At 38.7% G+C, this 27,279-nt stretch overlaps 6 protein-coding genes across 6 annotated transcripts in view; 3 read left to right on the top strand and 3 right to left on the bottom strand.

The window, feature by feature from the left end:
• LOC107681888 (symplekin-like) overlaps positions 1-5,174 on the top strand; it is a 19,526-nt gene extending 14,352 nt beyond the window's left edge. The window contains exons 21-27 of the mRNA XM_016478256.1: positions 1,310-1,400; positions 1,557-1,658; positions 2,286-2,473; positions 2,586-2,762; positions 3,855-3,965; positions 4,409-4,600; positions 4,692-5,174. Of these exons, the coding sequence (XP_016333742.1) occupies positions 1,310-1,400; positions 1,557-1,658; positions 2,286-2,473; positions 2,586-2,762; positions 3,855-3,965; positions 4,409-4,600; positions 4,692-4,853 (1,023 nt within the window). The 3' untranslated portion in view covers positions 4,854-5,174. The remainder of the gene's footprint in view (positions 1-1,309; positions 1,401-1,556; positions 1,659-2,285; positions 2,474-2,585; positions 2,763-3,854; positions 3,966-4,408; positions 4,601-4,691) is intronic.
• Positions 5,175-5,180: 6 nt separating this feature from the next.
• Positions 5,181-10,144, top strand: LOC107681891 (radial spoke head protein 6 homolog A-like). The gene is made up of 7 exons (XM_016478261.1): positions 5,181-5,452; positions 5,832-6,060; positions 7,029-7,331; positions 8,225-8,668; positions 9,451-9,595; positions 9,683-9,800; positions 9,899-10,144. Exons 1-7 carry the CDS (start codon positions 5,268-5,270, stop codon positions 10,125-10,127), a joined length of 1,653 nt encoding a protein of 550 aa, XP_016333747.1. The 5' UTR covers positions 5,181-5,267; the 3' UTR covers positions 10,128-10,144.
• Positions 10,145-10,186: 42 nt separating this feature from the next.
• LOC107681892 (alpha-soluble NSF attachment protein-like) lies at positions 10,187-16,149 on the bottom strand. Its single transcript, XM_016478263.1, has 11 exons — positions 15,946-16,149; positions 15,119-15,198; positions 14,915-15,031; positions 14,753-14,799; positions 14,546-14,623; positions 13,903-13,958; positions 13,697-13,781; positions 13,505-13,609; positions 13,339-13,407; positions 11,724-11,774; positions 10,187-11,605 (listed from the first exon to the last, which is right to left on the bottom strand). The coding sequence occupies exons 1-11, from the start codon at positions 16,041-16,043 to the stop codon at positions 11,504-11,506; spliced, it is 888 nt and encodes a 295-aa protein (XP_016333749.1). The 5' UTR covers positions 16,044-16,149; the 3' UTR covers positions 10,187-11,503.
• LOC107681893 (uncharacterized) lies at positions 15,258-21,077 on the top strand. Its single transcript, XM_016478264.1, has 2 exons — positions 15,258-15,552; positions 18,320-21,077. Exons 1-2 carry the CDS (start codon positions 15,294-15,296, stop codon positions 20,989-20,991), a joined length of 2,931 nt encoding a protein of 976 aa, XP_016333750.1. The 5' UTR covers positions 15,258-15,293; the 3' UTR covers positions 20,992-21,077.
• Positions 21,078-22,563: 1,486 nt separating this feature from the next.
• LOC107681879 (zinc finger protein 541-like) lies at positions 22,564-23,766 on the bottom strand. The gene is made up of 6 exons (XM_016478247.1): positions 23,752-23,766; positions 23,596-23,647; positions 23,428-23,516; positions 23,205-23,321; positions 23,037-23,128; positions 22,564-22,833 (listed from the first exon to the last, which is right to left on the bottom strand). Exons 1-6 carry the CDS (start codon positions 23,764-23,766, stop codon positions 22,734-22,736), a joined length of 465 nt encoding a protein of 154 aa, XP_016333733.1. The 3' UTR covers positions 22,564-22,733.
• LOC107681878 (zinc finger protein 541-like) overlaps positions 23,763-27,279 on the bottom strand; it is a gene marked incomplete at its 5' end in the record, with an annotated part of 8,383 nt that continues 4,866 nt past the window's right edge. Inside the window, 2 exons of the mRNA XM_016478246.1 lie at positions 23,763-23,845; positions 24,068-24,210. Of these exons, the coding sequence (XP_016333732.1) occupies positions 23,763-23,845; positions 24,068-24,210 (226 nt within the window). The remainder of the gene's footprint in view (positions 23,846-24,067; positions 24,211-27,279) is intronic.

Below are 27,279 nucleotides of genomic sequence, written 5' to 3'. Positions count from 1 at the left end.
TGGGGCAGTTCCAACTTTGCAAGGACAGTCTGGCGCTTCTGACTCACAGCCTGTAAGTACGTTTTTTATATTTAAAGAATTTGCCACTGATGATTCAAACGCAAGTTTTGAGCAGTGTAGAGTAGCGCTTGTTGTGTTGAACAATGCAGACATGGTTTTATGTTTACGCGGCACGATGCAACGCGTAAAAAGACAGTATAAGTCATTATAATCCGTAATTATGTCCCCACTGGATGCAACAAATGCCTCGTTTGTAATGGGTTTTATTGGTTTTGTCTCGTCGCGCCGGTACACGGCATCACAATATGGTAGGGGCGTAACATTTCCGTCACACGCTTGAGGTATTCGGCCAATCACAACGCACTGGATAGCTGGCCAATCAGCGTACACCTCGCTTTTCAGACCGATGAGCTTTGTAAAAATCGACGCGTTTCAGAAAGGCGGGGCATAGAGGAGAAACAATAATGTACAGTATGTGGAAAATGTGTTTTTTAAACCTTAAACTGCATAAACACATTTCATTATACCAAATACACAAAATAATGTTCTTTTTTAGCAACGTCATATGACCCCTTTAATGCTATCTTTTACTAAGAAGTACAAATATTGGTACATTTGTAATAATACAAATATTGGTAGTACAAATAATGGTATCTTTTAAGTACTGTTAATAAAGGCCAGTTTTTTTTTACTTTCTGGGGATAAAAGGAATAATTCTAACCAGTCAACATTACAGTATAATTGAAAGCCAGGCCTGAGCTGCAAAAAATCAGGTTGTTTTTATTTGTCATTTATTAAGATTACAAAATATTACAAATATTTCAGTAACTTTTAATTGAAGTGAACTTAAAACAATATTCACATAAACCCATTATAATAAATGTCGCATTTAGCTGTGCCTGTATGTAGTATGTTTGGTGGTGTTTCTGTCATTGTCAATACCAAATCTGCACTCTCTCTGTTTGAATGAGAGATGTCAGTTTATTTTTCCTCGTTTTTATTTCCACATCTTTCCACAATTTTATTTGTGTATTAATTTTTCACAATAAGTAATACATTTACTAGTTAAAACATTTGGTATAAGTATTTTTTATGTGAGCATCTATCTTCTCGATACAACGCATTTACACCTGTGTTCCTTAATCAGAGACAAGTGGGTTTCTGACGGGATCAAAACCAAGTAGCCAGACGGAGCTTGCAATGTGCAAGCATCCTGCCTGTGGGGAAAAGATATTAGCGTAGCGTTAATTGTTAATCATTTTAATAATTTAAACCGCATTCATAATGGTGCCTTGATTGTGTTGAACAGAACGAGGTGATCCAGGCTCTACCCAAACTCATCAAACTCAATCCTATTGTGGTGAAGGAGGTGTTCAACAGACTGCTGGGCACTCAACATAGTAATACCTGCTTATTTTCTTGTGCATGTGATGATGTTGACAAAAATTAGGTGGCTTTCATTTTCTATTTCTTTTCAGAATGGTGCCATTTCAATCTCATGTTTTGCTCTAGATCAGTAGAATTCTAGTGAACTTAAGGGTTTGTCTGTTCTGTAGGTGAGGGCAGTTCCTCCATATCTCCGCTCACTCCTGGAGAGCTCCTCATCGCCTTACACAACATTGACTCTTCCAAGTGTGACATGAAGTCAATCATCAAAGGTATCATCTCACATAAATCCACCACCCCTGCACGTAAATCCAACCTTTTACATTTTTTTTGTTTCAGCAAAATTAGTTAAATGCTTCCGTTTCTCACCATTTTCAACACCATTTCTAAAGCATCATGTGACACTGAAGACTGGAGAAATGGCTGATGAAAATTCAGCTTTTGAATGGCTAACTTCCGATCCCAAACTTTGAACACCAGTGTATACATGCATATAAAACACTTGAAAAGCAGTTGTTATAATATATTTTTAATATTCTGTAATTGTTAATAAATGATAAAAATAAAATAAAACCAATCTGAAAATATATTGATGATCTACAAATTATATACAATTATACAAATTTTAGTGTACAGAAACCTGATTTAATCCGTTTTTTTTTTTTTAATTGATCAATAGCCCCAACATATGTTGGTGAGCTCTAGTTTAATTAGTTGAATTTAGTGTAGTTTGTGAAATTATAATAATATTAATATTAATAATCAAAATTTAAAAAGATAATGCCCCCTTAAATGGCTCCAATGTAGTGAGAATTCTTTCATTCACCCTTTTGCTTTTCTTCTCACCCTCTTTAATGTTTTTTTTCTCACTTTCCACTTTGTTCATTTTCCCTCTGTAGCCACTAACCTGTGTTTTGGGGAGAAGAATGTGTACACGTCCGAGGTGCTGGCCGTGGTGATGCAGCAGTTGATGGAGCAGACCCCTCTCCCTATACTGCTGATGCGTACGGTCATCCAGTCCCTCACGATGTACCCTCGCCTGGCTGGTTTCGTCATGAACGTTCTAGCCCGACTCATCCTCAAACAGGTCAATGGACCGAACCCTTTATGCTCCTAATCGGTGTAGTTCTCATACATAATCTCATCATACTCATCTCTCAGGATAATGTTTGCTGATTGACTGTTGATTGATCGTGCAGGTGTGGAAATATCCTAAAGTGTGGGAGGGCTTTGTAAAGTGCTGCCAGCGCACCAAACCCCAGTCCTACAACGTTCTCCTCCAGCTGCCTCCACCACAACTGGCTAGTGTGTTTGAGCGCTGCCCGGAGATGAGGGAGCCCCTCCTACAGCACGTTCACTCCTTCACCCCTCACCAAGTGCGTATCACAAAGGTTGCAGGTTTTATCCTGAATAGGTGTTATCTGGGAAATGAATGGTCAGTGAGACCTGTCATCAGTATATACTGTGTACACGGGTGTTATCGTTAACTAAAACTATTAAAACATAAAACATTGTTGAAATTCATTCAAATTAAGCTGGAATAAAGTCTAAATATTCATGAAAATGTGAAATGTTAATAAAATAAGTTTTAAAATATTAAAATTACAAACAATTCAAAGTCAAATAGAAATATGAAAAAGAAATGTCACAAGCACATATGACTAAAACTTTTTTAAAAAATGATTGAAAATTGAAAATATAAAAATAAAGCTGATTTAAAATATTAATATGTATTAATATTAGGGCTGCACGATTAATCGCATGCGATATTTAACGCGCATCTTGTCAGAAAGCCGGTTCTGTAATCAGCAGTAAATCTCCATCACCTGTGTGCTTTCACATTGAGCAGCATTAACTACACAGAGCCGTTGTTCACTGACGAGCTGCGCAAAACCACGTTCATATTCGCGCGATATTTTGCGCAGCTCATCAGTGAACAACGGCTCTGTGTAGTTAATGCTGCTCAATGTGAAAGCACACAGGTGATGGAGATTTACTGCTGATTACAGAACCGGCTTTCTGACAAGATGCGCGTTAAATATCGCATGCGATTAATCGTGCAGCCCTAATTAATATTATAGTATATTACAGTATTCATTTATACATGTTAATGTTAACAAAAACATAAAATTATAAACTTAAACTAAAATTAAATTGAAAACAACAACAAAAAAATAAGTTGCAAAATGTATTAATTAAATAATATTTATTAATATAATATTTCTAAATGTTATGCATTAATACTTATGTATATTATTATTATTTTAGATGATACATGAAACACATGCACAATATGCAAAATATTTTTTTAATTGTATCATAATACTGTTCCAAAACATAGTTATGAATAGTAGGAAGTGGAAGTAGTTTGTGTGAAGTGTTTTAGAAGAGAAAACTTATTAAACCTGTTATACATTTTCACTTCTAAATCATTTTGATTTAAACGTGTTGTTTTATTGTTTCTGTAGCAAGCCCACATTCCAGTGTCTATAATGGCTGTTCTGGAGGCCAACAGCAGGAAGCCGGAACCTGAACCACAACCTGAACTTCATCATCCAGAAATAATAGAAGAGAGAGAGGTATGTTGCAATGAAACGGAAGCATGGACGGATCTTTTGTTCTGTTTTGCGATGTATATCCGAGTGTAACAGATTATCGAAACAAAATGTAGGTTGGTCTTATGATTCTACTCATGGGTTGTTGATTTGCATTTGGAGATTGTTGAATGCAAAAAGCTGAATGCAAGCTTGCCGTCGATTATGAAGGGGTAGGTTTAGGCAGACTAAATGATTGGAGAAGTCTAGCATATGTCACCAGAAAGTCTTTCATTTACACTGAAGTTATCACATTCTAATTAAATATCAATTTTCGAAAGTATTAGTTATCAGCCACATAAACCGGTTATTATATTGGTCGATCTCTACACAATACCATGAACATTACAGAAATGAGTTTAATGTTCATGACTTTGGATAATCCACCAATTAAATACTGTCTGTCTTGTCCACTTTTGTTCATTAAGGTGCCAGTACCAAAGCATATATCAATGCCTGCACCAGTATCACAAGCAGAACCTCCAGCCCCGACACCGGTAGAGTTTACTGAACCACCACCACCACAACAGATCCCCAGGAGGGAAGAAGTAGAAGAACCCATGGAGCGGGAAGAGACAGACCATGCTGCTCTGGAGGTCACGTCTGAAGCCGCATCACAGGTAAAACATTTTAATCATCATCATTCATGGCACCCATGCAGACCAGTACAAGAGTGAATAGCACTGGCTGACCATTGACTTTAACCTTCAGCAGGTGGAGGTGTCTGAGGAGGCATCACACTCCAACTCCATTTCAGAGAAGACCGATGAACCCATGGAAGAGTCGGCTGCGATGCCTGTGGATGTGGCTGACCAACCCAAAGATGAGTCCGAGGATGTTGTTCCAGAAGCAGGAGAAAGCAGTGTGGACTGATGCCATTTGAAATAAGACTGAATGGAAGCACTGACATTGAAAAGATGTCTCTTTCTATACTGCTTTGTTCAGTGTACTATGTATCTGTAAGTTAGAAGTAAAAATGAAATGGAATATTTTGGTTTATTTCTTAGAGGTTACGAATTGTGCAAATTAGTTTGAAAATAAATTGATTTTGAATGTGCCACAATGTTTTCATTTCTAGAATAAAATGCCATCTCCAACCAGTAAATATGAGAAACAAATCATTGGTCTCTGTACTTTAGTCTCTCGTGATTGTTAATTTTGACCGCATTCGGCCAATCAGAATAAAGACGCTGCCAGGCAACAAGTTTGTTGTAGTTACACTGCAGAATCCATAGCAACGGAAGTGAGCTGCGGGAAATGCGCTAATGTCTTTGCTAAGCCGGCTTGATGTTAATCGAGATTTGCCATAAGAATAAACTGAACAAATATACGGTTTTAATTAGTCGGCGACAGTTTGTAAGTTTTACTAAAATGGAGATCACCGAGGAAGCGTCGAATAATGCGAGACTGCAGGCCGCGGCGCGTTTTAAAGCTTTCATGACGAAGAACAGCACTAAAACAAACCTCAATCTGTAAGTACATCATCACATTAGCTTCATACATTATTCCAGTCCTAGCATAATTTTTTTTTTAGGGTATTCTTATTATTAATTTAGTATTTTAGCACCGTTATATACCTTAACAGATGACATTTATTGGAAGTTAGAAACACATTTCCACCATTATTGCCAATATAAAAAGTTATGATACAGGCATATGTTGAGACACCGTGTGACAACATGCCCCGAGCTCGCATTTATGTTTGCAGTTAATGTATTCAATCTAGCTTCGTTAATTTTACGCATGCCTTAATTACCTTAAAGGAATCCATCCAGTAGCGGTAGTGTTCAGTAAACATTGGTCATGGCTGACACGTGTTGGTTGCTGATGCTCCTGAACCTCTTCGTCCAGCTATGACCACCTCTTGCGACTGTTGACTAAAGTTATGGATGAGCGTCCAGAGAACGCAGTCGATGTGATAGAAGACATGAGTCGCGAGCTGAAAGGAAGCATCCTTCAGGAGAAACAGGACACCCTGCGTGACAGTCCGTCCTCATCCGCGGCTGTGTTACTGGCCGAGCAACAGAAGGCGCTCTTTACGCGCGCGGCAGGTGATGAAGGGGATCATGAGGAAGATCTGGTAAGAGAGTATGTTGGTCTTGCTCCTGGGAGGCCCATGTAATGCTTTTTGTACAGCATTTTTATTTTTTAGCAGTTACAACCTAACAAACTTTTATTTTTGTGTGTGTGTGTGTGTGTGAAATACTTGAATGGGTGCTTGTGCTATCTTTTTTTAAAGTAAACGCAACTTGATTTGATGTTTCTTTAACTTGTGCTATCACATTCAGAAATTTTGGAGTGACCTAAAGGGATGGTTCATCCAACAGTAAAAATTCAGTCATCATCTACTCACCCTCATGTGTTCCAAACCCATAAGACTTTGGCCACTCTTTGAAACACAAATGAAGATGTTTTAATGAAACCTGAGAGGTTTTTGTCCCTCCAATTAGAAAGTCCAGGTAACCAAAACATAGAAAATCCAAAAAGGTCATAAATTAATCCATATGAACTGAGTGGTTTAAATCCAAGTTTTGTGAAGAGATACAATTTCTTTACATGGTGCACAGATTTAATTCAGGTTTTTATTCACATATAAACACACTTACATAGATTTCATCATATGGTCAACATGGAAACCTTGAGCTTTTGTGTTTATGATATGTGTTCCATGTATGTGTCAATCATTGTTTCGATGTAAATAAAAGCTTAAATTAAATGTTAATCATATAGAGTAATCATATCTCTTCACAAGACTTGGATTAAACCGCTTGCTTCATATGGATTCAGTTACGACACCATATGTTGGATCTTATAAGTATTGGTTACCTGGACTTTCAATGGAAGGACAGAGACCGCTCAAGTTTCATTAAAAATATATTAATTTATGTTTCAAAGATTGACAAGAGTCTTAAAAGATCTTTGGGTGGACTATCCCTTTAAAGTTCAAATACTTTTACTTTAGAACCACTGTAGACGGCCAGTATTGTGGTGGGTTCTATGGGCAGTTCAATACAACAGTTTCTGTAATACATTGTGTATCATTTCCAGGTGGAGTCTCCTCTACCGAATGTTGCAGAACTTGCGTTCTTCTTTGAGCAAGCTGGTGTGGGTCTGGGGAGAGAGGAGATGCATAGAGTCTTTCTAGCTTTGAAACAGCTGGTGGACTCACAGTGTCTCCTGCGCTGTCGATTCTGGGGCAAGATCTTCGGCACGCACAGCAACTATCTGGTGGCTGAGGGGGAATATAGAGAGGGTGAAGGAGAGGAGGAGGAGGGGACAGAAACACATGAGGATGAGGAGAGGGAGGAAGAGCCACGGGAGGACAAGGATGAAACGGAACTTGTGGAAGCTGTAAGTCACAAAATGGCAACTGAAGTATACAAATGTGACCCTGGACCACGACCAAGTCGCTTGGGTATATTTTTAGCAATAGCCAAAAAAAACAATGTATGGGTCAAAATTATCGATTTGTCTTTTATGCCAAAAACATTAGGATATTAAGTAAAGATCATGTTCCATTAAGATATTTTGTGAATTTCCTACCGTAAATGTATCAAAACTTAATTTTTGATTGGTAATATGCATTGCTACGAGCTTCATTTGGACAACTTTAAAGGCGATTTTCTCAGTATTTTGATATGTTTGCATCCTCAGATTCCAGATTTTCAAATAGTTGTATCTCGGCCAAATATCCTATCCTAACAAACCATACATCAATGGAAAGCTTATTTATTCAGCTTTCAGATGATGTATAAATCTCAATTTAAAAAAACTGACTCTTATGACTGGTTTTGTGGTCCACAGGGTCACAAATCTGCTTTAAATATCATACTTTCTGGAGTAAAGGTGCAGTCACATTTACTGTTGCACGATGAAATTCTGCTGCTGTTCTGATTTCAATAAGAATCTGTGCAATCTGGAGTTTGACATTAGGGTGAAAGATTTCCCTATGCAGATTTAGCTAATTTTCAAGTTCACAGGAATTTGCAGAGTTGAGCAACAGAAAGATGCTTGCTTTGAAAGTGAAAAGTCGTTTTGCCTGCAAAGTTTTGCATTGAATTCACATGACAAACTTGAACATGAGCTAAATCTGCGTGGGTAACATTTTCACCCTCAATCCACGGATTTCTATTGAAATGACTGTATTTTGGCCACAAAAATTTTGCTGAACAGCAGTAAAGGGAAAAAATATGAATAGAAATGTGCATTTAAACTTGACAAAAATGATTGAACTTTACTTGCAGGCTGATCCTCCCCCCAAATCGACATACAAGCCACCTCCACCAGTGCCAAAGGAAGAAAATCACACTGGTGTCAACAAATACACTTATTTTGTGTGTCATGAGCCCGGCATGCCGTGGGTCAGACTGCCGATGGTCACCCCCGCTCAGATCACAGTGGCGCGGCAGATCCGCAGGTTCTTCACAGGCAGGCTTGATGCTCCTGTTGTAAGTTATCCTCCCTTTCCTGGCAATGAGGCCAACTACCTGCGTGCCCAGATCGCACGGATCTCAGCGGGCACGCACGTCAGTCCTCTGGGATTCTACCAGTTTGGGGAGGATGAAGGGGAGGATGATGGACTGCGAGACAGTTATGAGGAGAATCCTAACTTTGAGGGCATCCATGTAAATGAGATGGCTGAGTCTCTGAATCTATGGGTCCATCATGTACAGCATATACTTACACAGGTAAGAAACAACAGACAGCCTGCTGGAAATTCATCTGCCCTAAAATGTCCATTGAAGTGGTTCTTGAGTAAGTTTTGGTAACTGTGTCTCATTTCGAAGGCTGCGTATGTCATTGTCATTGGTTATTTATATCTTTTGATGCAGTGTGCCAGGAGGAAATCACAATCATGCCATCAGGATCATACCGTCTGTTGTCTGACTCCTTGTGCCTACAAAAATCTAACTGGATTTTTTACAAGTGATAATCCGTACAAAAATGAAAATTATGTCATAATTTATTCACCCTCATGCTGTTCCAAACCTGTATGAATTTTTTTTTCTTCTGTGGAACAGAAAATTTTTGGTTCCCATTGACTTCCATTGTATTTATTGTCGTATAATGAAAGTCAAAGGGAACTGAAACTGTTTGTTTACCAACATTAGTCAGGTTTGGGACAACATGAGGTGTCGACTATCACTTAATTGCCAAAAGGAATCTTTGGAAATGAAAACTGATTTCCTGGTGGCATACTAAAGCAAAAAATATGATTTTTTTGGTGAAAAATTTTACATGCTCATTGGCACCAATAGCCTTGTGGGCAATGCGTCGACATGCAGTGCCGTTGCACTACGGGTGTCCCGAGTTCGAATCCTGGCTCAAGGACCTTTCCCGATCCCGCCCCCCTCTCTCTCCCACGTCGCTTCCTGCCAGCTCTACTCTGTCCTATCATAATAACGGCAAAAAAAATAAAAATTAACATGCTTTTGACATTTACACAGCACTATACATGTGTGAATGTTAGGGCCGCTGTGTGTGGGTAAATGTAACTAAGAAGTCTGCTGATGACGTGGATGAAGATGCCGAGGATGAAGAGAGGGGGGAGGAATCTGATGAGCCGGAGCCTGAAGTCGGGCCTCCTCTTCTGACGCCTCTGTCTGAGGATGCAAGTCAGTCACACTGCATAACATTTACATTAAATATCTCCAGTACAGTTTAAATGTTGAGCTGTAATGCAGAATATGTTCTGTCCACAGAGATTAATGACACCCTACCTTGGTGTGCCATGATCTCCTCTAACCTCATTCCTCAGTTTTCCATCGCTGTGCTGCGCTCTAACCTCTGGCCTGGATCTTATGCTTATGCTAGTGGCAGGTAAGAACCTTGCTTTTCAAAATGTACGGTCCGTCCAACCATCTCTACAAACTGATACTTTTTCGGCGGAGTAAAACCATTCCTCTGCTCCCTCTCAGGAAGTTTGGAAATATATACATTGGTTGGGGGATGAAATATATCGGAGAGGCCTACACCCCAACCATTCTTCCACCGCCCCAAAATGAGTACCCCAGCGGGCCTGAAATTACAGAGGCCCTGGACCCCAGTGTGGAGGAAGAGCAGGCTTTGAAAGCTGCTCTGGAGGAGCAGACAGCTGCCCTGGAAGAGACAGAGGATCTGGAAGAAGATGAGGAGGAGGATGATTAAAATGGACAAAATAAACCTGCTTCAGAAGGTGTGTTGATGGTCAGATGCTTACATTTTTTTAAGTGCAGTTCCTTAAAGAAACCATTTCGATTTAAAGACTGTCTTTGTATGTATGTATGTCTACGTCGATGAAATATTAATAACAAAAATTGAGGGAATCAAATAATTTATTAGCTTTTTAAATCAGTTTAACATAACAGCTTTGATGAATTAATGCATGCTTCCACTGCTTGCCTCACATTATACCATGTGTTACACTTCATTTTTTGTTACATTAAGCCTATTCTGCCATGCTTTTTTCCATGCTGAAGTTCCTGTATTGGTTCATGACTAGTCATAATCTGAATCATCTGAACATATGTAGATGAAATTGTCAACACGTAAAGCACTGAATTGCAAAAATTAATTACTTAATAAATAAGAAGCCTATTCATTCAAGTTCCTTTTAACTAACAAACCGTTTGACTTTTAATTATGAGCATGTTTTATGAGTAGTGTAATACATCAATATATTAAGCTTCATATGAACTTAAGAAAAACTAAAACCAGTTTCATTTCAAGCTGGTTCCTCAAGTACAGCCCATTTCATTTTCTATTTATGATAAACAAATTGCAGTTAACCAGGCCACCTTCAGACAGAGTGGAAAGAGGTCTGATACATCCTCACATCCTAGAGTCCTGCAAAATACATTACCATCAACACATGTATGTGTTGGTACAAAAATCTAAATAATTTAGGCTAAATTTATTATCCGTTTTTAAATAAGCCAATTTCATATAAGATCTAACTGAAGTAATTTAGTTCTTGATTATTTCCTCCATTAAGGAAAACACGATGGCAATTAGTACTGTATCAGCTGATTCTAGCTGATCATCACAGTTATAGAATTTTGCATAAATCTAGAATTATCATTACTAATAAATACTACTAATAAATATTGACACATACAAGCCTTGTGACTTGGTCAGTAACAAATGAAAATCAAAAGATAATTTACAACCATTAATAAAAGAATAATAAATAAAACAACTACTGAAGCTGCACAAGCACGAACGCAAATGGTAACACATCAAATAATCAGATTTACGAGGAGTTACATTTACAACAAAGGAATGTTGTGGTCAAAGCTTGTAAAATAAATTCTACCGAGTGTCATTCTAGAAGACTTCACAGTGTTCTTTGGGATAAAGGTTAAATTCCTTTGAAGACAGTAGGACTTGGGAGAAAACTTCTTAAGACAATAATGTGTATAATGTGCATGTGACCTTCATTTTCACATATATGAATTAATAATAAACACGGTAAGAAAGGAATCACTGTGAAGTGAGACGAAGAACATGAGAATGGGGAATGAGCTTGGAATCATGACTTCACTTTAGCGAAGGTCATTCTCCTCGTCCTGAATGGTCTTCTTGATTCTTAGTAACATGGTGGTCTGCCACTGATCAAGCCTGGTGATGGAGTCAAATTCCCTTACCTAATGAAATAAAATAAATCCAGAGCTTTGCATGGAGTAATTCACGAATGAACTACCACAGTTAAAATGTGTGCAATGAATTATGTAAAACCTGACACAATATACTAAGGGAACTTACTGCATCAGCATACGCATCAATATTCTGCTCTTCATGTGCATCAAGAAGTTTCTGTTTAGTGTGAAATGCAGAAACTTAAATTGTGTTTGATCACTTTCAAGGACTCTATGTACACTACTGTTCAAAAATTTGGGGTTGGTAAGATTTTTATGTAAAGTAATTAATACTTAAGTAACAGTAAAGACTCACATTGTGACAAAAAAAATCTTTCTATTCATTAAAGAATACTGAAAAAAACTATAATGGTTTCCATACAAATCTTAAAGGTGACATATCATGAAAATCTGACTTTTCCAGGTTTTAAGTGCTATCTATAATCAGGTCCCCAGTGCATCTACCAACCAAGGAAACATGAAAAAGATTAACCCAGTAACTTTGTTTTGGTAAGCCTTTTTCTGCAAGTGTCTGAGAAAACGAGTGCGTCTGATTTCGCTCCCTTGGTGACGTGGCAAAGGGATCTCATTATAATATTACCGCCCCTTAATCTGTAAGTTTCCACCCACAGCGCTGTCATTGTGTTTTCGCAAGCGACAACAGTGTGCCAGCTCTAATTCCATGGCAAAAGTTTGAGCAAAACATGCTAACTGTTCTGTCTTTGGCTGCACAGACGAGCACAGAACACTATTTAGAGTCCCAGCCTCAGAGGAGACAAGAGAGCAGTGGATTTATTTAGGCTACTGTATATTGCTGCTGCCACACAGATCTAAAATAAACAAGCGGTTTACCTTCACAGACATAACCGACTGTTTTTGTAACTCGTGTGTTTTTAACGTAAACTTGTGTGTGAATGAGAACTTAGTTTAGTACTCACATGCTGTCTGGTGGCCGCTTTCTGTCCGTGTGCTTCGGATGTGTGCACTCAGAAAACCTTATATCTGAAGTTTAAACTCATATGGTATAAAACGCATGATTTCAGCGCGATAAACATGATAATCAGAACCAAAACAGATGTTTTTAGCTGGTCCCAGCTGTAATGGTGCAGCTATATTCTGGAAAAGGGGGCGGGGAGCAGCAGCTCATTTGCATTTAAAGACACAGTCCCGAAAAACAGCTTGTTTCTGCTTCCACTCAAAATAGGCAATATGTAATAAATGATCTGTGGAGTATTTTGAGCTGAAACTTCACAGACATTCTGGGGACACCAGAGACTTATATTACATATTGTAAAAAGGGGCATAATATGTCACCTTTAAGTAGCACAAATGTTTTCAACATTGATCATAATAAGAAATGTTTTTGGAGCAGCAAATCAGCATTATAATGACTCCTGAAGGATCATGAAACACTGAAGACTGAAGTAATGGCTGCTGAAAATTGAGCTTAATATATATTAAAATAGAAAACAGTTATTTTACATTATAATAATATTTCACAATATTTAACTGCATTTCCGATTTAAAAAATCTTACCAACTCCAAACTTTTGAATGGTAGTGTATAAAATACAAAACAATAGGACAATAAATAGAGACAATGGAAACCTAATAGATAAGGATTTGGGCAATACATCTACCTTCAATCTCAATGGATGTTGATGACCCAGAATCTGAGATCACAATTCTATTCCATAAAAGAAACTTTAAGTAACTAAATGTATTGGAAAGAAAGACTCCAACCTTAAGAAGTTTGCACTCTCTAGCATCTGAGAAGGCTGGATACATTTCTTCATACTTCTGTACAGCCAGCTATTGAAGAGAACAAGGGTTAAATAACGAGAAAGCAGAAAGTCACATATTAGTCATTGTAAGTATCTTCAGATCATGAAGAGTGTAAATCAGTCACCTTGCAGTTGAGCATATCCACACAGAAGTGACACAGTGCTGCTTTGAAGAAATGGTCCTTAGCACCATACTTCAACAAGGTAGTGTCCATGGAGTAAGTCCCAATCTGAGCAGAGACAACATGCCAATCAACATGAAGGATGAATAAGACAAACGAACACAGGTTTTCAAAAGAAGATCAAGTCACACAGACCTGCTCAAATATTTCAGTGGCTTTCTGGTACTGCTCCATCTGAGCCGCATATGTTGCCACTTTGAGAAGACACTTGTTGGTTGCACTAAAGAGAGAGAGCGAGAGAGAGTATATTTATTTTAATAATACTAAATGAAATCATTTAATTACAATACAAACCTAAACCGTTCTACAACACTTCTAATATAAAGACTACTGTAGAGTACCTGGTGGACTCCTCTCCCTTGTAATAATCTGCAGCATGTTCATAATGAGCAATGGCCTGTAAACAAATACACATAAGTATTCTGGGCACAAATAATAGCAAATTAACAAATATATTTCTTTCACTTTCTTTCAGAAGGGGTTCTTATTTTGGTCATTATGGTATCAACTGGATGCATTAAAAAATGCACTATTCAAAAGTTTGGGATCTGTCATATTTTAAACATTACTACAATGTAAAATAACTGTTTTCTATTTTAATGTATCTTAAGTACATTTAAGTACACCAGTCTTCAGCATCATATGATCCTGCAGAAATTAATCTAATATGCAGATTTCTTATTACTATCAATGTTGAAAACAGTTGTGCTGCTTTCTGGAAACCCTAATTTTGTCAGCACTCTGACAGAAACTTAAAAAGAAGAGTATTTATTTGAAATAGAAATCTTTTGTAACATTATAAACACAAGGTTTTACTTTTTTATCAATTTAATGCATCTTTTCTGAATAAAAATATTAATTTCATATCTTACTGACCCCAAACATTTGAACGGTAGTGTATTTTATACTCCTACCGTCGAGATTCATCTGAGCAACTTATTGATAAATGTGCACCTTTACGTAAATAGATGACTTCCCACTTACTTTATCTATGTCCAGTAACTCAGATTCATAGATTTCAGCAATAGATATGTGGTGTTTTGCTGCAATGTTGAAACGTCCCTGTGGAAACAGATTTGTAACACAAATCAGAAAAGTGTATTACCATAAAACGGAAAAAAACTTGCTTAGTTGCATATTTATGTTGAATTGTATTTGAATGCTTAAAGACTTTTCTATAATTCTTCTCACCATGCCTGTGTAGATGTCAATGACCTGACAGAAACAGCTTATAGCCTCTGTATAGAAAAGTTGCAGAAGAGCCATAATAGAATACCTTCTTTTGAATTACAGACACTACATACTGAGGGATTTTTATTGCTCATAATGTAAAAGTAACAATAAGAGCTATACCTTGAGGATCAGCCTTTTTGAACGCATTGCCAGCATCAAGAAAGTTTACGGCTGCGTTGTGCTTGCTTTCCACCTGCAAATGCAGTCGTGCAGCTTTGCAGAAGGCATCTCCTGCAGCTTAAAGGGGAACAAAGCAGCAATACAAATGACACATGCTTATTGAACACCCTCATACTGTGGTGCAAGAGTTGCTAGGTGTCGTACCACTCCAGTTCTTGGCCATCTTGAACATGTTGGCAGCTCTCACGTACAAGTCACAGGCCTCCTCGACTTTGGAGGAACTCCTGCAATGAACAAAAGCGAAGGGGGAGGCTCATTCGGTTCACTGAAACCGATAGGAGGCGCTATTAGCAGCGTTCAACGTGTTTCCAGACCTGATATGGCCAACAAGAAGCAAGAGGAGCCAGAAATCAGTGTGAAAACACAGGCCCGATATTGCTCTATAGCCTGGAAGTACTACATCAAAAATGAGAGCAATGCCACTGTTTACTGCAGGTTGTGTAAGACGACCTTTAAGTTCTCTTCAAATACAGCCAATATGATAAAACACCTCAGAGTGAAACATCGACTCAACATCCCCACTGTTGCCAACGGCGGCGAAAGACTATGTACTGAAGAGCCCAACGAAGGCAGTATGGGTGAGTTTCAAATTGTTAAATTAAAGCAAAAAGAGCTAAACGCCTCAGTGTACACTGGCTTAGAGTTGCGTATGAATGAAAGCGAGAGGGAAACGCTAACGTTCCATTCAGCGCGCACAACTCTTTATTATGACGCTTTATACGTGCACTGCGATGCTAAATGGCTGATTTCACGTCTGTGCAAAGTCTGCGTACTGGAAAAATAAACTCTGGAAGGTTTATGACAGCTAAATGCGAACAACGTTGTATTACAAATAATACAATTTCAAAAAATATTGCTCATCGATTATATTTGTTCATTCGAATTATATCGACATTGCTTGTTGCACACGAATTGCACGATGTGCACATTCAATATCGCAGAGGTGCAAAAAACATCATTAATGGATTTACCCAAAAAACGACCCGAATAACGAATGCGACGTTTTCATTTTCTTGTCTGCCTCAGCCATGATGGCCATAGCTTCCTTTTCTTTTCCAGAATAATCCATTTTGGCAGATTAAATGTGAGCCAGACTGCAGTGAACGATATCCAAGCAATATCCCATTCACATCGCCTGAAATGAAGTTATTTGTTTTGACACATCATGCGGAAATCGGAAGTAAATTCCCTAAGACTTTAGGGGTTGTCGCAAAATAGGTGTTTTCAAAATGACAGTGAAACGAACTGCGGTGTTTATTATTACTTATGAGTTGTTGTCAGTTAATAATTACATATTTACAAGTATGTAACAATTTATATATCATATCTACACGAGCAGGGTCAAGCAGTTATGATACGCGCCTGATGCACATTAGTCGCTTCTGTTGACTGTGTACAACTTACCCTCGTACCCTAGTGGCCACCGAGCCAAGCACATCCAGTGTGTAGGTCGCGAAGGCGCGGAGGATGTGCAGGAATTCTGAGACTTTTTTATATGTTATTAGTAAGGTATTATTTATTTTCCGACGCTAAGTTATATAAAGTCAGCATTGCGGAAGCGTGTAGTATTTAGTGGTGGTAACACACGAGCTGGAAGTGGATAAAACCTTAAAGGCCTTTATGCTCGCCCGGAAGAACATCCAGCGACGTTTGATGTAAATAATAGCGGAATTGTTTCATTAGTATCATATTGCATGGTTATTGTTCTCTGGCTAAGCGCTCTTGTAACGAGCAAGAGAGAGTTATACCTGACATGGAGTCAGTCTCTTAATACAAATCTTATCATTTGTTCTAAATGTTCCCGCGAAAAACAAAAAAGTGTCGTGCTGTGTGACATGCTTTACTTTATTTTGTTCAACATTTACAACAGTGTTCTGGTATAATTATTATATAAAGAGTTTTATTAACATAATAATATTAACAACAACATAAGATACTACATGGATGGAATATTTGTATTTTAAAAATAATTTCACACGCTGCAGGACCTTTTAATATAAATGGCAAACAATCCAAAAGGTGATGAGCTTGTGAAATAGTGTCCAGTCACAGAATAATAATAATAATAAAAATGTATTTAAATTCACATTTTCCTTATTTTACAACTACGCTTTTATTGCATTTTGGAGTGTTGCATTTTGGTTGTATTTAAGTTATGTGACAATGTTCTACAACCAACCACATCTGAGATAAAACAATTAATGGAACCAAGGTTTGACTAGAAGTTTAAGTATTTGGATTAAAAACAAAAGAACAAACTGCAACTTGAAAGCTATATTTTAGCTGCAAAAAACATCTTAATTTTATATAACCAAATACAAAATACATGTACAAGAGACATTGTACAAGTGGTTTTCTTTTGAGCAGCCACAAAAACATTTTACAGTGAACACAAAATCAGGCTAAACTGCAATGTTTGTATAATATTTTAGCTAGCTAGAAGTTCTCTGTAATGGCTGCACAAGACAGTTTCTCTTTATTTCTCACACACACACACCCAAATGGTTACGAGTGCTAATTTGTGCACAGTGACTTGGACAGGTGAGGTGAGAGACTTCATGACAAAATATTTTAAGCTGTATGTATGTCACAGCATTAAGAAAAGGCTTACAGTTAAGTCGGAATATAAACAAAAAGACAGTCCTGATCATGTTATTTCTTTAGATTTACATGAATTGCATACAGCACTGGGATTTCTGTACATTTATGACATTTTGTTGACTCCCAGGAAACATAAGGTTTCAAGGACCACATTCTAACCATGACATACCATTTCTATGAAAATGTTTATTTGTTACAAAAAAAAACCTTGACATTCATTACATAAAGGATTAGGATTAAAGATTTTATCATAGCTTTTTCATTACAAAATAAATGTAACTGTAATTATGCTAGTTGCATAATTACATAAGTTCCTGTTCAATCCTCTTGTTCTTAAATGACATACATTAAAAACATTTATGCTCTGATATTTTATTTTATTTTTTTTTTACCACAGACATGGATCTCCCACCTCAAAGGCATACTGGAATTCACAGCGGTCCAACTTTTCGTCGGAGAATGCAGCGTTTTTTGCCATTTTCTGATCGCCGCACATCAAAAGTGTGGAACCACTACACTCAGTTAAGTCTGCATCGTGTCGAGTGTAACCATTGTAAGAGACAGCTTTCCTTTCACAACAGCACTACTTCCATGAGAGAACACTTAGGACGCAAACACAGCATTCGGGACGGAGCAGTACCCCCTCACAACACAACAGGCATCCCCACTCCTGCAGCATTGCATTCTCACATTCAGACCTCCATTTATGCTCTGATATTTTATTTTTTTTTTTTTTTACCACAGACATGGATCTCCCACCTCAAAGGCATACTGGAATTCACAGCGGTCCAACTTTTCGTCGGAGAATGCAGCGTTTTTTGCCATTTTCTGATCGCCGCACATCAAAAGTGTGGAACCACTACACTCAGTTAAGTCTGCATCGTGTCGAGTGTAACCATTGTAAGAGACAGCTTTCCTTTCACAACAGCACTACTTCCATGAGAGAACACTTAGGACGCAAACACAGCATTCGGGACGGAGCAGTACCCCCTCACAACACAACAGGCATCCCCACTCCTGCAGCATTGCATTCTCACATTCAGACCTCTTTACATGGTAACAGATGTAACACCACAGGCAATGCTCCATTTCAACCAGCACTACCTGTTACTGTCAAAGAGGAACAGGAAGAAGTACTGCCAGCTGAGATGGCAGAGACCAAACCTGCTCGGCCCACATACGCCCCTGACTGTGCAGCAGGAAGCAGTACTTCTAGTTCAAATGCCATTGTGCACCAAGATACAGATATGGGTTGCCTAATGTATAATTTTCCTGCAGGGGAGATGAGCAGCACTGCTGGAGGCAGCAGCAACCGCAGCGGCTCAAGAGCCTGCAGCAACAAGCGAGCAGAGGTGTTGACCGATCTTATCTTGGAAATGGTCTTCAGAGACCTTCGGCCGTTGTCTGTGGTGGAAGAGAGGGGGTTCAAACTCTTACTGAGTTGCCTAGAGCCTAACTACCCCGTGCCTTCTCCATCTGTGCTTGGCAGTCTACTTTGGCATCGCTACCACGTCCTCAAGCAATGCCTTCAGCAGCATCTACAGACAAGTCTAGCTTCTCACTGTCTGACCCTCTGCACCGAATATTGGCGATCCGTTGATGGATGTGGGGTTGATGGGGACGGTCAGTACTACCTTACAGTCAGCACGCATTTTGTAGACTCTCACTGGCGCCTGGCACGTTGCGTGCTTGAGACCCGACCAATAGTAGAATTCAAAGGAAGCCCATCTGAGAGAGGGCAAGCGAGCTTTGCAGACACTTTGAGAGCAGTCCTCTCCGAGTTCCAGCTCCCAAAGAACTTTGTTTTCTGTGTCGTGCATGACACCCCCAGTGGATCCGAGACCAGGGGGCAGGAGAATATGGCCATTAATCAGGAATATCAGCAAGAATTTGCTGGACCCAGCCATCCTCCTCCCAGTAATCTTCCCGAGGGATGGGCACTTCTGCTTTGTGCAGGGCAGGCCCTGAAACTTTGTGTCCAGGAGGGACTTTGTGTGGAGACTGTCAGACAAGCTCTGGCAGATGCCCGTGCCATTGTCTTACATTTCCAGCACAATGTGAACGCTTCTACGGCACTGAGCCAGAAAGCAGAGGCTGTTAATAAAGAGTCCACATGCCTTGTCTTGAATGACCCAGGGCGGTGGACCACTGCCATTGAGATGTGTGAGAGTCTGCTGGAGCTCAAGTGGGTAATAAGTTCTGTCCTAGAGGAGCAAAAAGTAGCAACAAATCTGGCAGATCACCAGTGGCGTCTTATACACGAACTAGTTCCTGTGCTCAAAACGGTTCGCATTGCGGCATCGTTTTTAAGCGAGGACATCAACGGACCCATTTCAGCATTAATGCCGTGCCTACAAGGAGTGTCTCGGCTCCTGGGACAGAAAATTGCAGAGTGTACCTGTCCAGAGGTGAAGGGAGTTATGGAGAGAATTCGTGCTGGTATGGACAAACGGTGGAGTCTGAGTGATGAAGATGCTCTTCTGGATTCCTCCGCCGTATTGTCCTCATTTCTGGACCCGCGTTTTAAAGAGTTGCGGTTTCTCAGCCCACATGCCCGCAGCAAGTTGCACGACAAGGTGAAAGAGCTGCTTTCTGTTCAGGCTTTCACGAGCGACGAACAAATGAATGCAGAAAGGAGACAAAGCATGGAAATGGAAGAGACTGTGGATGAGCGTGGAGAACCTGCAGATATTGGATTGGATGATTCCTTGCCAATTCCTGCAATGGCTTCTTTGGATTCTCCTGAATCGTGCGGATCAGTGGAGGAAGGTGACAGCGTTGAGCTGCAGCCAAGCGAGCCCTCTGTTGCCATATCATCTCCAGAACAAGTCAATGAAAACACGCTTGGATCGCCTTTCAAGAATGCCAACGACCCCAAAAAACTTTCTAGTGGGACCAGTATGACCTCACCCCTGAGAGGAGATTTACAGCTCAAGCCTCGTATACAGATGAGTCCTCTCCCGCAGAGCATGTATGATATTCTTCTGGGCGAGGATCCTACTGAGCGAATGCCCGAGATTCACCAGCAGCTGGAGAATTACATAGCAGAGCCACTTTGCAAACGCAGCCTCTCACCCCTGCAATGGTGGCGCAACAAGGAGCATCGCTTTCCTGCTGTGGCCAGACTGGCACGAAAATACCTGTCCATACCTGCAACTGCTGTTTCTGCTGATCGGACATTTGCCCCTAGGGAGTCCTCGGTGACCCAAAGAAGGGCTACATTGGGGTCTAAACACCTTGACCACATTTTGTTTCTCCATCAGAACACTGACTATGTGGATCAGCTGAAAGGTGGCTCCTCCACACGTGAAATTGAGCAATGGAACAGTGTCAGTGGAAACCAAAGCAGAGAAAGTCTTTACCAGACTCTAGTATCCTATGAAAGTAAGGTTCGTGTGTCTGAAGAAGACTCATGATCACTGTTTATGTACATATGCACAAAGTCATGTTAAAGGGATAGTTCAACCAAAAATTTAAATTCTGTCATCATTTACCTTCAATTTACTCATCCTATGGAAAAATACTATGGAAGTCAATGGGGACATCAACTGTTTGGTTAACCACGTTCTTCAAAATCTTTTATTTTCATCAGAAGTTTATTTTCATACAGGTTTGGAACAACTCGAGGGTGAGTAAATGGTAACAGAATTTTCATTTTTGGGTGGACTATCCCTTTAAGATTTTTAAAAAATATATATGTAAATATTAAGGGTTGCCTTTGAACAGTTGTCACATCCCACAATAAGCTCCTTTAATTACCTAGTTATCTGATGACTCATAATCAACAGGTTTTAGACGCAAGGATTACGAGAAAAGATAAATAGTTATACTGCTATGTAAATAAGTTTTGAAATAACATTCCTTTTACAAGGAATTTGTGACACTATTGTTTAATATAGTATTTGGTCTCTAAGAGGTCTGAGGATTTGTTTAGTCATTGTCTTTGTGACTAATGTAGATAGTTTTACTAAATTTTGCCTAAATCTGTTTTACTACATTCTTAACATGTCTCTAAAGCATTACATATTTATGCAATATGAGCAATCATGCTGCTGTTCTGAATATCAGCACGGCTGTGATTTGGTCATAGGTAATCACTGCTGTGCAGACATCAGGTCAACCTTATCTCTGCACAGTTTGCATACTCTGTTCTGGAACACTGAAAAATCTAATTTGGTCAATCAAATTCCGGGCCATAAAGTAAGTGTTGCATTATTGATTAAATCTGCATATACTGTTACTGTTACGATAGTATTGTCATGTTAGTGGTAGTGTAGGCTTTACATGGAATGCATTGTCAAACTCATGCATGCATTTCAACAGTATAGCTTCCTCCTTTATATTTATGGGGGATATGTACATTCAAATGAGGTGTTAGTTATCTTTTTTATACTTGCAACAGTAGAATTTACAATGTATTCTATTAGTAGCATGTTCAGATTAAAGTGTTCTATGAAATATTCTGGAGTCTTCTGGAGAATTACCAATGCAAAATTGTGTTTTTCAGTTCTCATTTATTTTGTAAACAAGTTTAACAATACTAGTAAAACATTTGTTCTATTAGAACAGCAAAGGAATGCTTAGACAGCCAAACACCTTATGGTAATATAATAAACAGCAAACATGTTATGCATTGACATTGTTATACATGGACATCATCGGCTGTTTTAATGGCATAAGATAGTAAAACTGCCATTTAATAACTTTATTATAGATCACATGGATTGTAGAATAGATAATATAAAATGGAAAAGAGGAAAATCAGTAGAACTGTAAAACTGGTAATGACAAATCTTGAGAGAAAATTTTGAACCCAAACTAAATGTCTCAAACAGTTGAACAAATAAAAACCAAGAAACCTTTTTTTTATGAAACCCTGTCATATTAAATTAACCTGTCTGGTACATTCTAAAAACTTCAAACTGTTATTAACTTGAACAAGTAACTCAAAATTTGAACAAGAAATAAACAGTTGAAAGAATAAAAAAATCCACAAAGTTGGCTATTCTTTTGATGAGAACTTTATTTTGGATTACAATTACGGCTAATTTCACGGTCCATATTAATCGCTGGACAATGAGTTGAATATTTACTGTAGTCTAAAACACACTTGAGCTCTTACAAAGGATCTTTTATGAAATACTGATTGGAATTCAGTTCACTTTAGCCTTCTGCTTTGACCTGTGTCCTTGCTTGTCCACTGCCATCTGGAGATAGTTTCTATCCTGACTGAGGGCGAACTGTGGCTCTTCACATCTCTGTTGGATTTAAAGGTAAAATTAATTTGAATGTGTCATTTTCAAATTTGCTAATAATTAATTAAAATTTGCTAAATTAAGACTAAGAGTGACAGGATAGAGTCATAAATCTATTATTTTAGCTTAATTTCACAGAATGAAATATTTTCTCATTGTATTACTCCATGTATTTGAAGGCATGTAAATCAGGAGTGTGCTCTAACCTGGCACACACCTCACTCTGAGCAGCTGTTGTCTTCTGTCCTGTGTTCCCGTTTATCTGCTCAGGCTGGTGCTCTTGTGAGCATCTGAATGCCTTTAGGAAAATAGCAGTAATGTTTTTAGATGATGTATATGCAGATCTTGTGTCCATTTACTGAAATTAATCTTACAGAGTTCCCTCCACCTTCATCCTTTTTATTTGTGGCTCGGACACATTGCTTGAACTTTTTCAGCTTCTTCATGTTATAGTAATACTCCACACACTGGGCTATTGATTTTGTCTGCAACTACAAAATAAACTTAGCATATTTAGAGACTCAATGTTGTTAGCTTGTAATAACCACAGACCTTTTTTCAAGTAAAAAAACAACTTCTTTTTATGAACTTTCTTACCACATTATGAATCTGTTGAAAGTCCTTGTCGTGGTCAACCAGAGCTTTCTTGAACACTTTAATCTCTTGCACTGTCCAGTGGTCTGACCCTGCCAAATACAATGAGCGACATCAAGTTTATGAAGGACTTATGAATGCTTTATATATTTTGATATAAATAGTTAGTACCTGTGTAGTGGTAATTATTCAGAGGGTGCCAGGAGGTCCGAAAATCTTCTCGCTATAAGAGTAAATCCAGTGCTGCCTGACAGTTGAATAACAGCTGTATTAAACAAACATCTATAAATAACACTCTCAGTATGATGAATAAACTCACCATTATGCTTCCTTGAACTTCATGAAGGCAGTTGAGAGCGAATTCGATGTTGGTGCCTCCTCCTGGTAGCACACTGGAACAGCACGTCTAACAGCTCTGTGACTGAAACACAAAAAGGACTAAATGTAATCATTTTTTACCCTTTATACATGCTTGAAAAATGACTTTTGACTTTACGTATATAAAAAAAGAGGATGTAATACATTTAATTTATTCAAACCGTAATTGTTCACTGCTGTATTTTTTTTTTAATCCCTGGCAGGTGATACTACGAGACCCCTTCTGCTACAATGTGAGAGTGAGAGTCTGTGTTGGTGTGTTTACCCCTCTGTTGTGTTTCTGTGTTGGTAGAGAGATCTTTCCAAGGAGTCCAGACGAGTTGAGCAGGGTGCTCTTCATACAGCATGTACAGTGTGTCCCGCACTGGGGGGATCTCTGCTTGAAACTGTGAACCCACGTTAATCCTCCTAAATGACACGAGAAATTGCCATTAACACAGAAGGAAACGGACAGTCTTGTAAATAATAGCAATGTAAAGAAAAGCACGATCATTTGTATCTAGATAATTAATTCTAATTTCCCTTTTTAAAAGACCTTATAAGACTTCATTAATATATTTTCAATTAAATGCAAAATATTCTTTATCTTTCCCTTTTTTAAGTACTTTTCCCCCCCTTTTCCTGCTTAGATCAATCAACTGTATACAGGACATAACTATAATAATATAAAAAACAATATTTTTGTTTTCTTATATATTAAGAGACAATGGAACCTCCTTGCACTGTGCCCTGCAATGTGATTTATATTTACTTGGAATGTTCTTGTTTTTTTTAAATCCCTAAACCCTCACTTATGCTCCAGAAGGAAAAGCAATGCATTAAGAGCCAGGTGTGTAAATTTTTATTTTGCCAAAAATTATTATATTTTTTTTCATTTCGTACTGCCCTTCAGAAGCTACAGACGATACTTACATGTTTCCCAGAAGAAAAATAAGTTCAATTTACCCTGAAAGTTTTTACCTCCAGGCTCTTAATACATAATTTTTCCTTCTGGTGCGTCAGTGACTGTTTGAACTCTTTGTAATAGTTGCATCTAAGTCCCTCAGTTGTCCTCAAAATCAAAGATGGATCTCAAAATCATACAGTATACACCCCCTCATTTGTTTCTCCCCTAGAAGTATGTAATGTATGCAAAATACCATACAGATAATTTGTCATTTAGGGTGTGCTCAAAGAATGGATCTTTTTATCAACAGGTACTTCAAGATCTGACTGGTAATATTAGCAAAGGTTTTGTTCACTGATAAACTTTTGACTGTTTCTGATATCAGATGACTCTCTAACCATTAGGCCACAACTGCCCCTTTTGTTTCTCCACTAGAAGTAGGGGCAGTTGTGGCCTAATGGTTAGAGAGTCAAGAGTGAATATACAGCGCTCTCTTCCACTTTCAGTAACCACAACAGGTCCTTGAGCACTTGAGTCCTTGAGTTGCTCCCCGGGCACTGTAGCAAATGGCTGCCCACTGTTCCGGGTGTGTGTTCACTACTCACTGCTGTGTGTGTGCACTTGGGTGGGTTAAATGCAAAGCACACATTCTGAGTATGGGTTACCATACTGGGCAACATGTCACGAAAGTGGCAGAATACTCGCAACTTTGTTATTCTCGATCTCCGTCAGGACTTCCTAAATGAAGATCTTGGTACCTGGGCAAACAATGCAAATCAGGGCTTCAGACTAGCATTTGAGAGCAGTGGCACCAGTGCCACTAAGTTCTACAGATGGTGGCGCCAGGAGCAGGTTTGGTAGCACTGGGGGATAGTGTGTGGGGGTATTAAAAAGAAAAATAATTTAATCATAACATTACTATTGTTTTGCATTAAGTGCAGTTACTAATAATATTACACGTTTATTTCTTGGTAATGCACATCTTGACAGTATACAAGCATACAAAATTGACTTTTATTAACAACAGTAGCGTGCAAAACTCTTATTAAATGTACCATTATTCTTCTACAGTATTATACAGAACTGACCGACAACTTCAGTGATTCTAAAAGGAACGCTCCTGATTTGATTCAGCCACAAATTGAAAAAAAGTTTGTTTTTCAAGGTACTTTGTGACTTTTCTTATTTCATACACAAAAAGTGCAAAACTCTGAAAAAATGTGATTTTTTTTGATGATCTGATATTTTATAATAGTGATTTTATAATTTCAAAATATAAAGCAAAAAGTAGAAATGAATGACTAAAAAGCCAATAAGTGCTCCTTTGCTGCCATCTACTGGTTATAGTGATAATTTTATGTTTTTTAATTTTAATAAATGTTTGTTTACTAGGGCTGGGACAATAAATCAATGCATTGCGATTCGTGGATCGATTCTGAGATTTTCAGAATGCATCGTGACTCTCTCTCGAATTGATTCTGAGCTTAGTTTTTAACAGCAGATGGCGCTCTAGGCTAGTTTTTAACCACACACTCAAATGCTCACGAAGAAGAGCGCTTGTGTATGCGGCTGAGTAATGTAAGTGGTTAAATGTACTTGCACATCGGCTTTTATGCTTTTATGATGCGAGATTAATGTAAACACAGCCCACTGTGAACATCCTTGTAATTGGCTTCAACCTTTTCGAACGTTATGAATTATTATTTTAGGTTCAAATGGTGTGTGTGTAAGGAACTGGAAGCAAGCAGAATACGGCTATTTCTAAAGCGCGCAGAGCCATCTGCGGTTAAAAACTAAGCTCAGAATCGATTCAAGAGAGAATCGCGATGCGTTCGGAAAATCGCAGAAAGGATGCAGAATAATTTCTCGATTCGCGATGCATCGATTTATTGTCCCAGCCCTATTGTTTACCACAAAGTATATTTTGGTCATCCCATTAAAAATAACATTTAAACTGGATCAGTTTTAGAGCTTTAATGTGCTTGAAATAGTTGTGTGAAATACTTGAAAGTCACTGAAAAGTGCATGAATTTCTCTCTCAAAAAGTTGTACAAACCCTAAAATGAATAATGTAATAACATTCAACTATTTCTGCCACAACATCATGCATGGATAGAGTTCCCTATTGAGCGTTCACTCTATATTGCGAGAATCGCATGTGGGAATTTCTCCCCTTCTGAAGTCTTATAGCATAACGCCAGTTTAATAACCTGGCCAATTGACGCTCATCTATGCAAATGGCATGCAAATACTGACAGGCTTGGTGGGCAGTATAAATGCGGCGAGAGCGGAAATTGCGTCAGAATCTTCTCTTTCACTTTTGCTGATCTATTCACGTGAATTTCCTAAAGCCGAAATGGAAACAAGCACTTACTGCAGGGTTGTGCGGGCCCCATAAGCCCGCCAGAGACCCATCAGCACTGCGTCGTTTGCCTGGGCTTGGCCCACGCTGAGGCAGCCTTTGCTGACTCGGAGTGCACTCACTGCGCGGACCTGCTGGTCCGTATCCTACGTGCTAGGAGAGACCTAGCTTATGGCTTTACTGGAACGAGGCCCACTGCCGCCTGTGATCCGTTGGTGGGCCCTCCACA

This window comes from Sinocyclocheilus anshuiensis, unplaced genomic scaffold, assembly GCF_001515605.1.
Source record: "Sinocyclocheilus anshuiensis isolate Anshui unplaced genomic scaffold, SAMN03320099.WGS_v1.1 scaffold2571, whole genome shotgun sequence".
Classification (NCBI taxonomy): Eukaryota; Metazoa; Chordata; class Actinopteri; order Cypriniformes; family Cyprinidae; genus Sinocyclocheilus; species Sinocyclocheilus anshuiensis.
Note: the sequence above shows the minus strand (reverse complement) of the source record. Positions and strands in the feature narration are given on the sequence as shown.

Bases quoted from the DNA above. Each gene is read 5' to 3' on its own strand.
- LOC107681891 (XM_016478261.1), top strand. From the start codon at position 5,268: ATGTTAATCGAGATTTGCCATAAGAATAAACTGAACAAATATACGGTT. The intron at 5,453-5,831 runs GTAAGTACATCA...CTCTTCGTCCAG, and splicing joins ACTAAAACAAACCTCAATCT to CTATGACCACCTCTTGCGAC. The intron at 7,332-8,224 runs GTAAGTCACAAA...CTTTACTTGCAG, and splicing joins AAACGGAACTTGTGGAAGCT to GCTGATCCTCCCCCCAAATC.
- LOC107681893 (XM_016478264.1), top strand. From the start codon at position 15,294: ATGGCCAACAAGAAGCAAGAGGAGCCAGAAATCAGTGTGAAAACACAG. The intron at 15,553-18,319 runs GTGAGTTTCAAA...TTTTTACCACAG, and splicing joins GCCCAACGAAGGCAGTATGG to ACATGGATCTCCCACCTCAA.
- LOC107681892 (XM_016478263.1), bottom strand. From the start codon at position 16,043: ATGGATTATTCTGGAAAAGAAAAGGAAGCTATGGCCATCATGGCTGAG. The intron at 14,624-14,752 runs GTGAGAAGAATT...CTGTTTCCACAG, and splicing joins TTGACATCTACACAGGCATG to GGACGTTTCAACATTGCAGC. The intron at 11,606-11,723 runs GTAAGTTCCCTT...TTATTTCATTAG, and splicing joins TTGATGCGTATGCTGATGCA to GTAAGGGAATTTGACTCCAT.
- LOC107681879 (XM_016478247.1), bottom strand. The intron at 23,517-23,595 runs GTACTAACTATT...TGTATTTGGCAG, and splicing joins GAATAATTACCACTACACAG to GGTCAGACCACTGGACAGTG. The intron at 22,834-23,036 runs GTTAGAGCACAC...TAAATCCAACAG, and splicing joins CAGAGTGAGGTGTGTGCCAG to AGATGTGAAGAGCCACAGTT.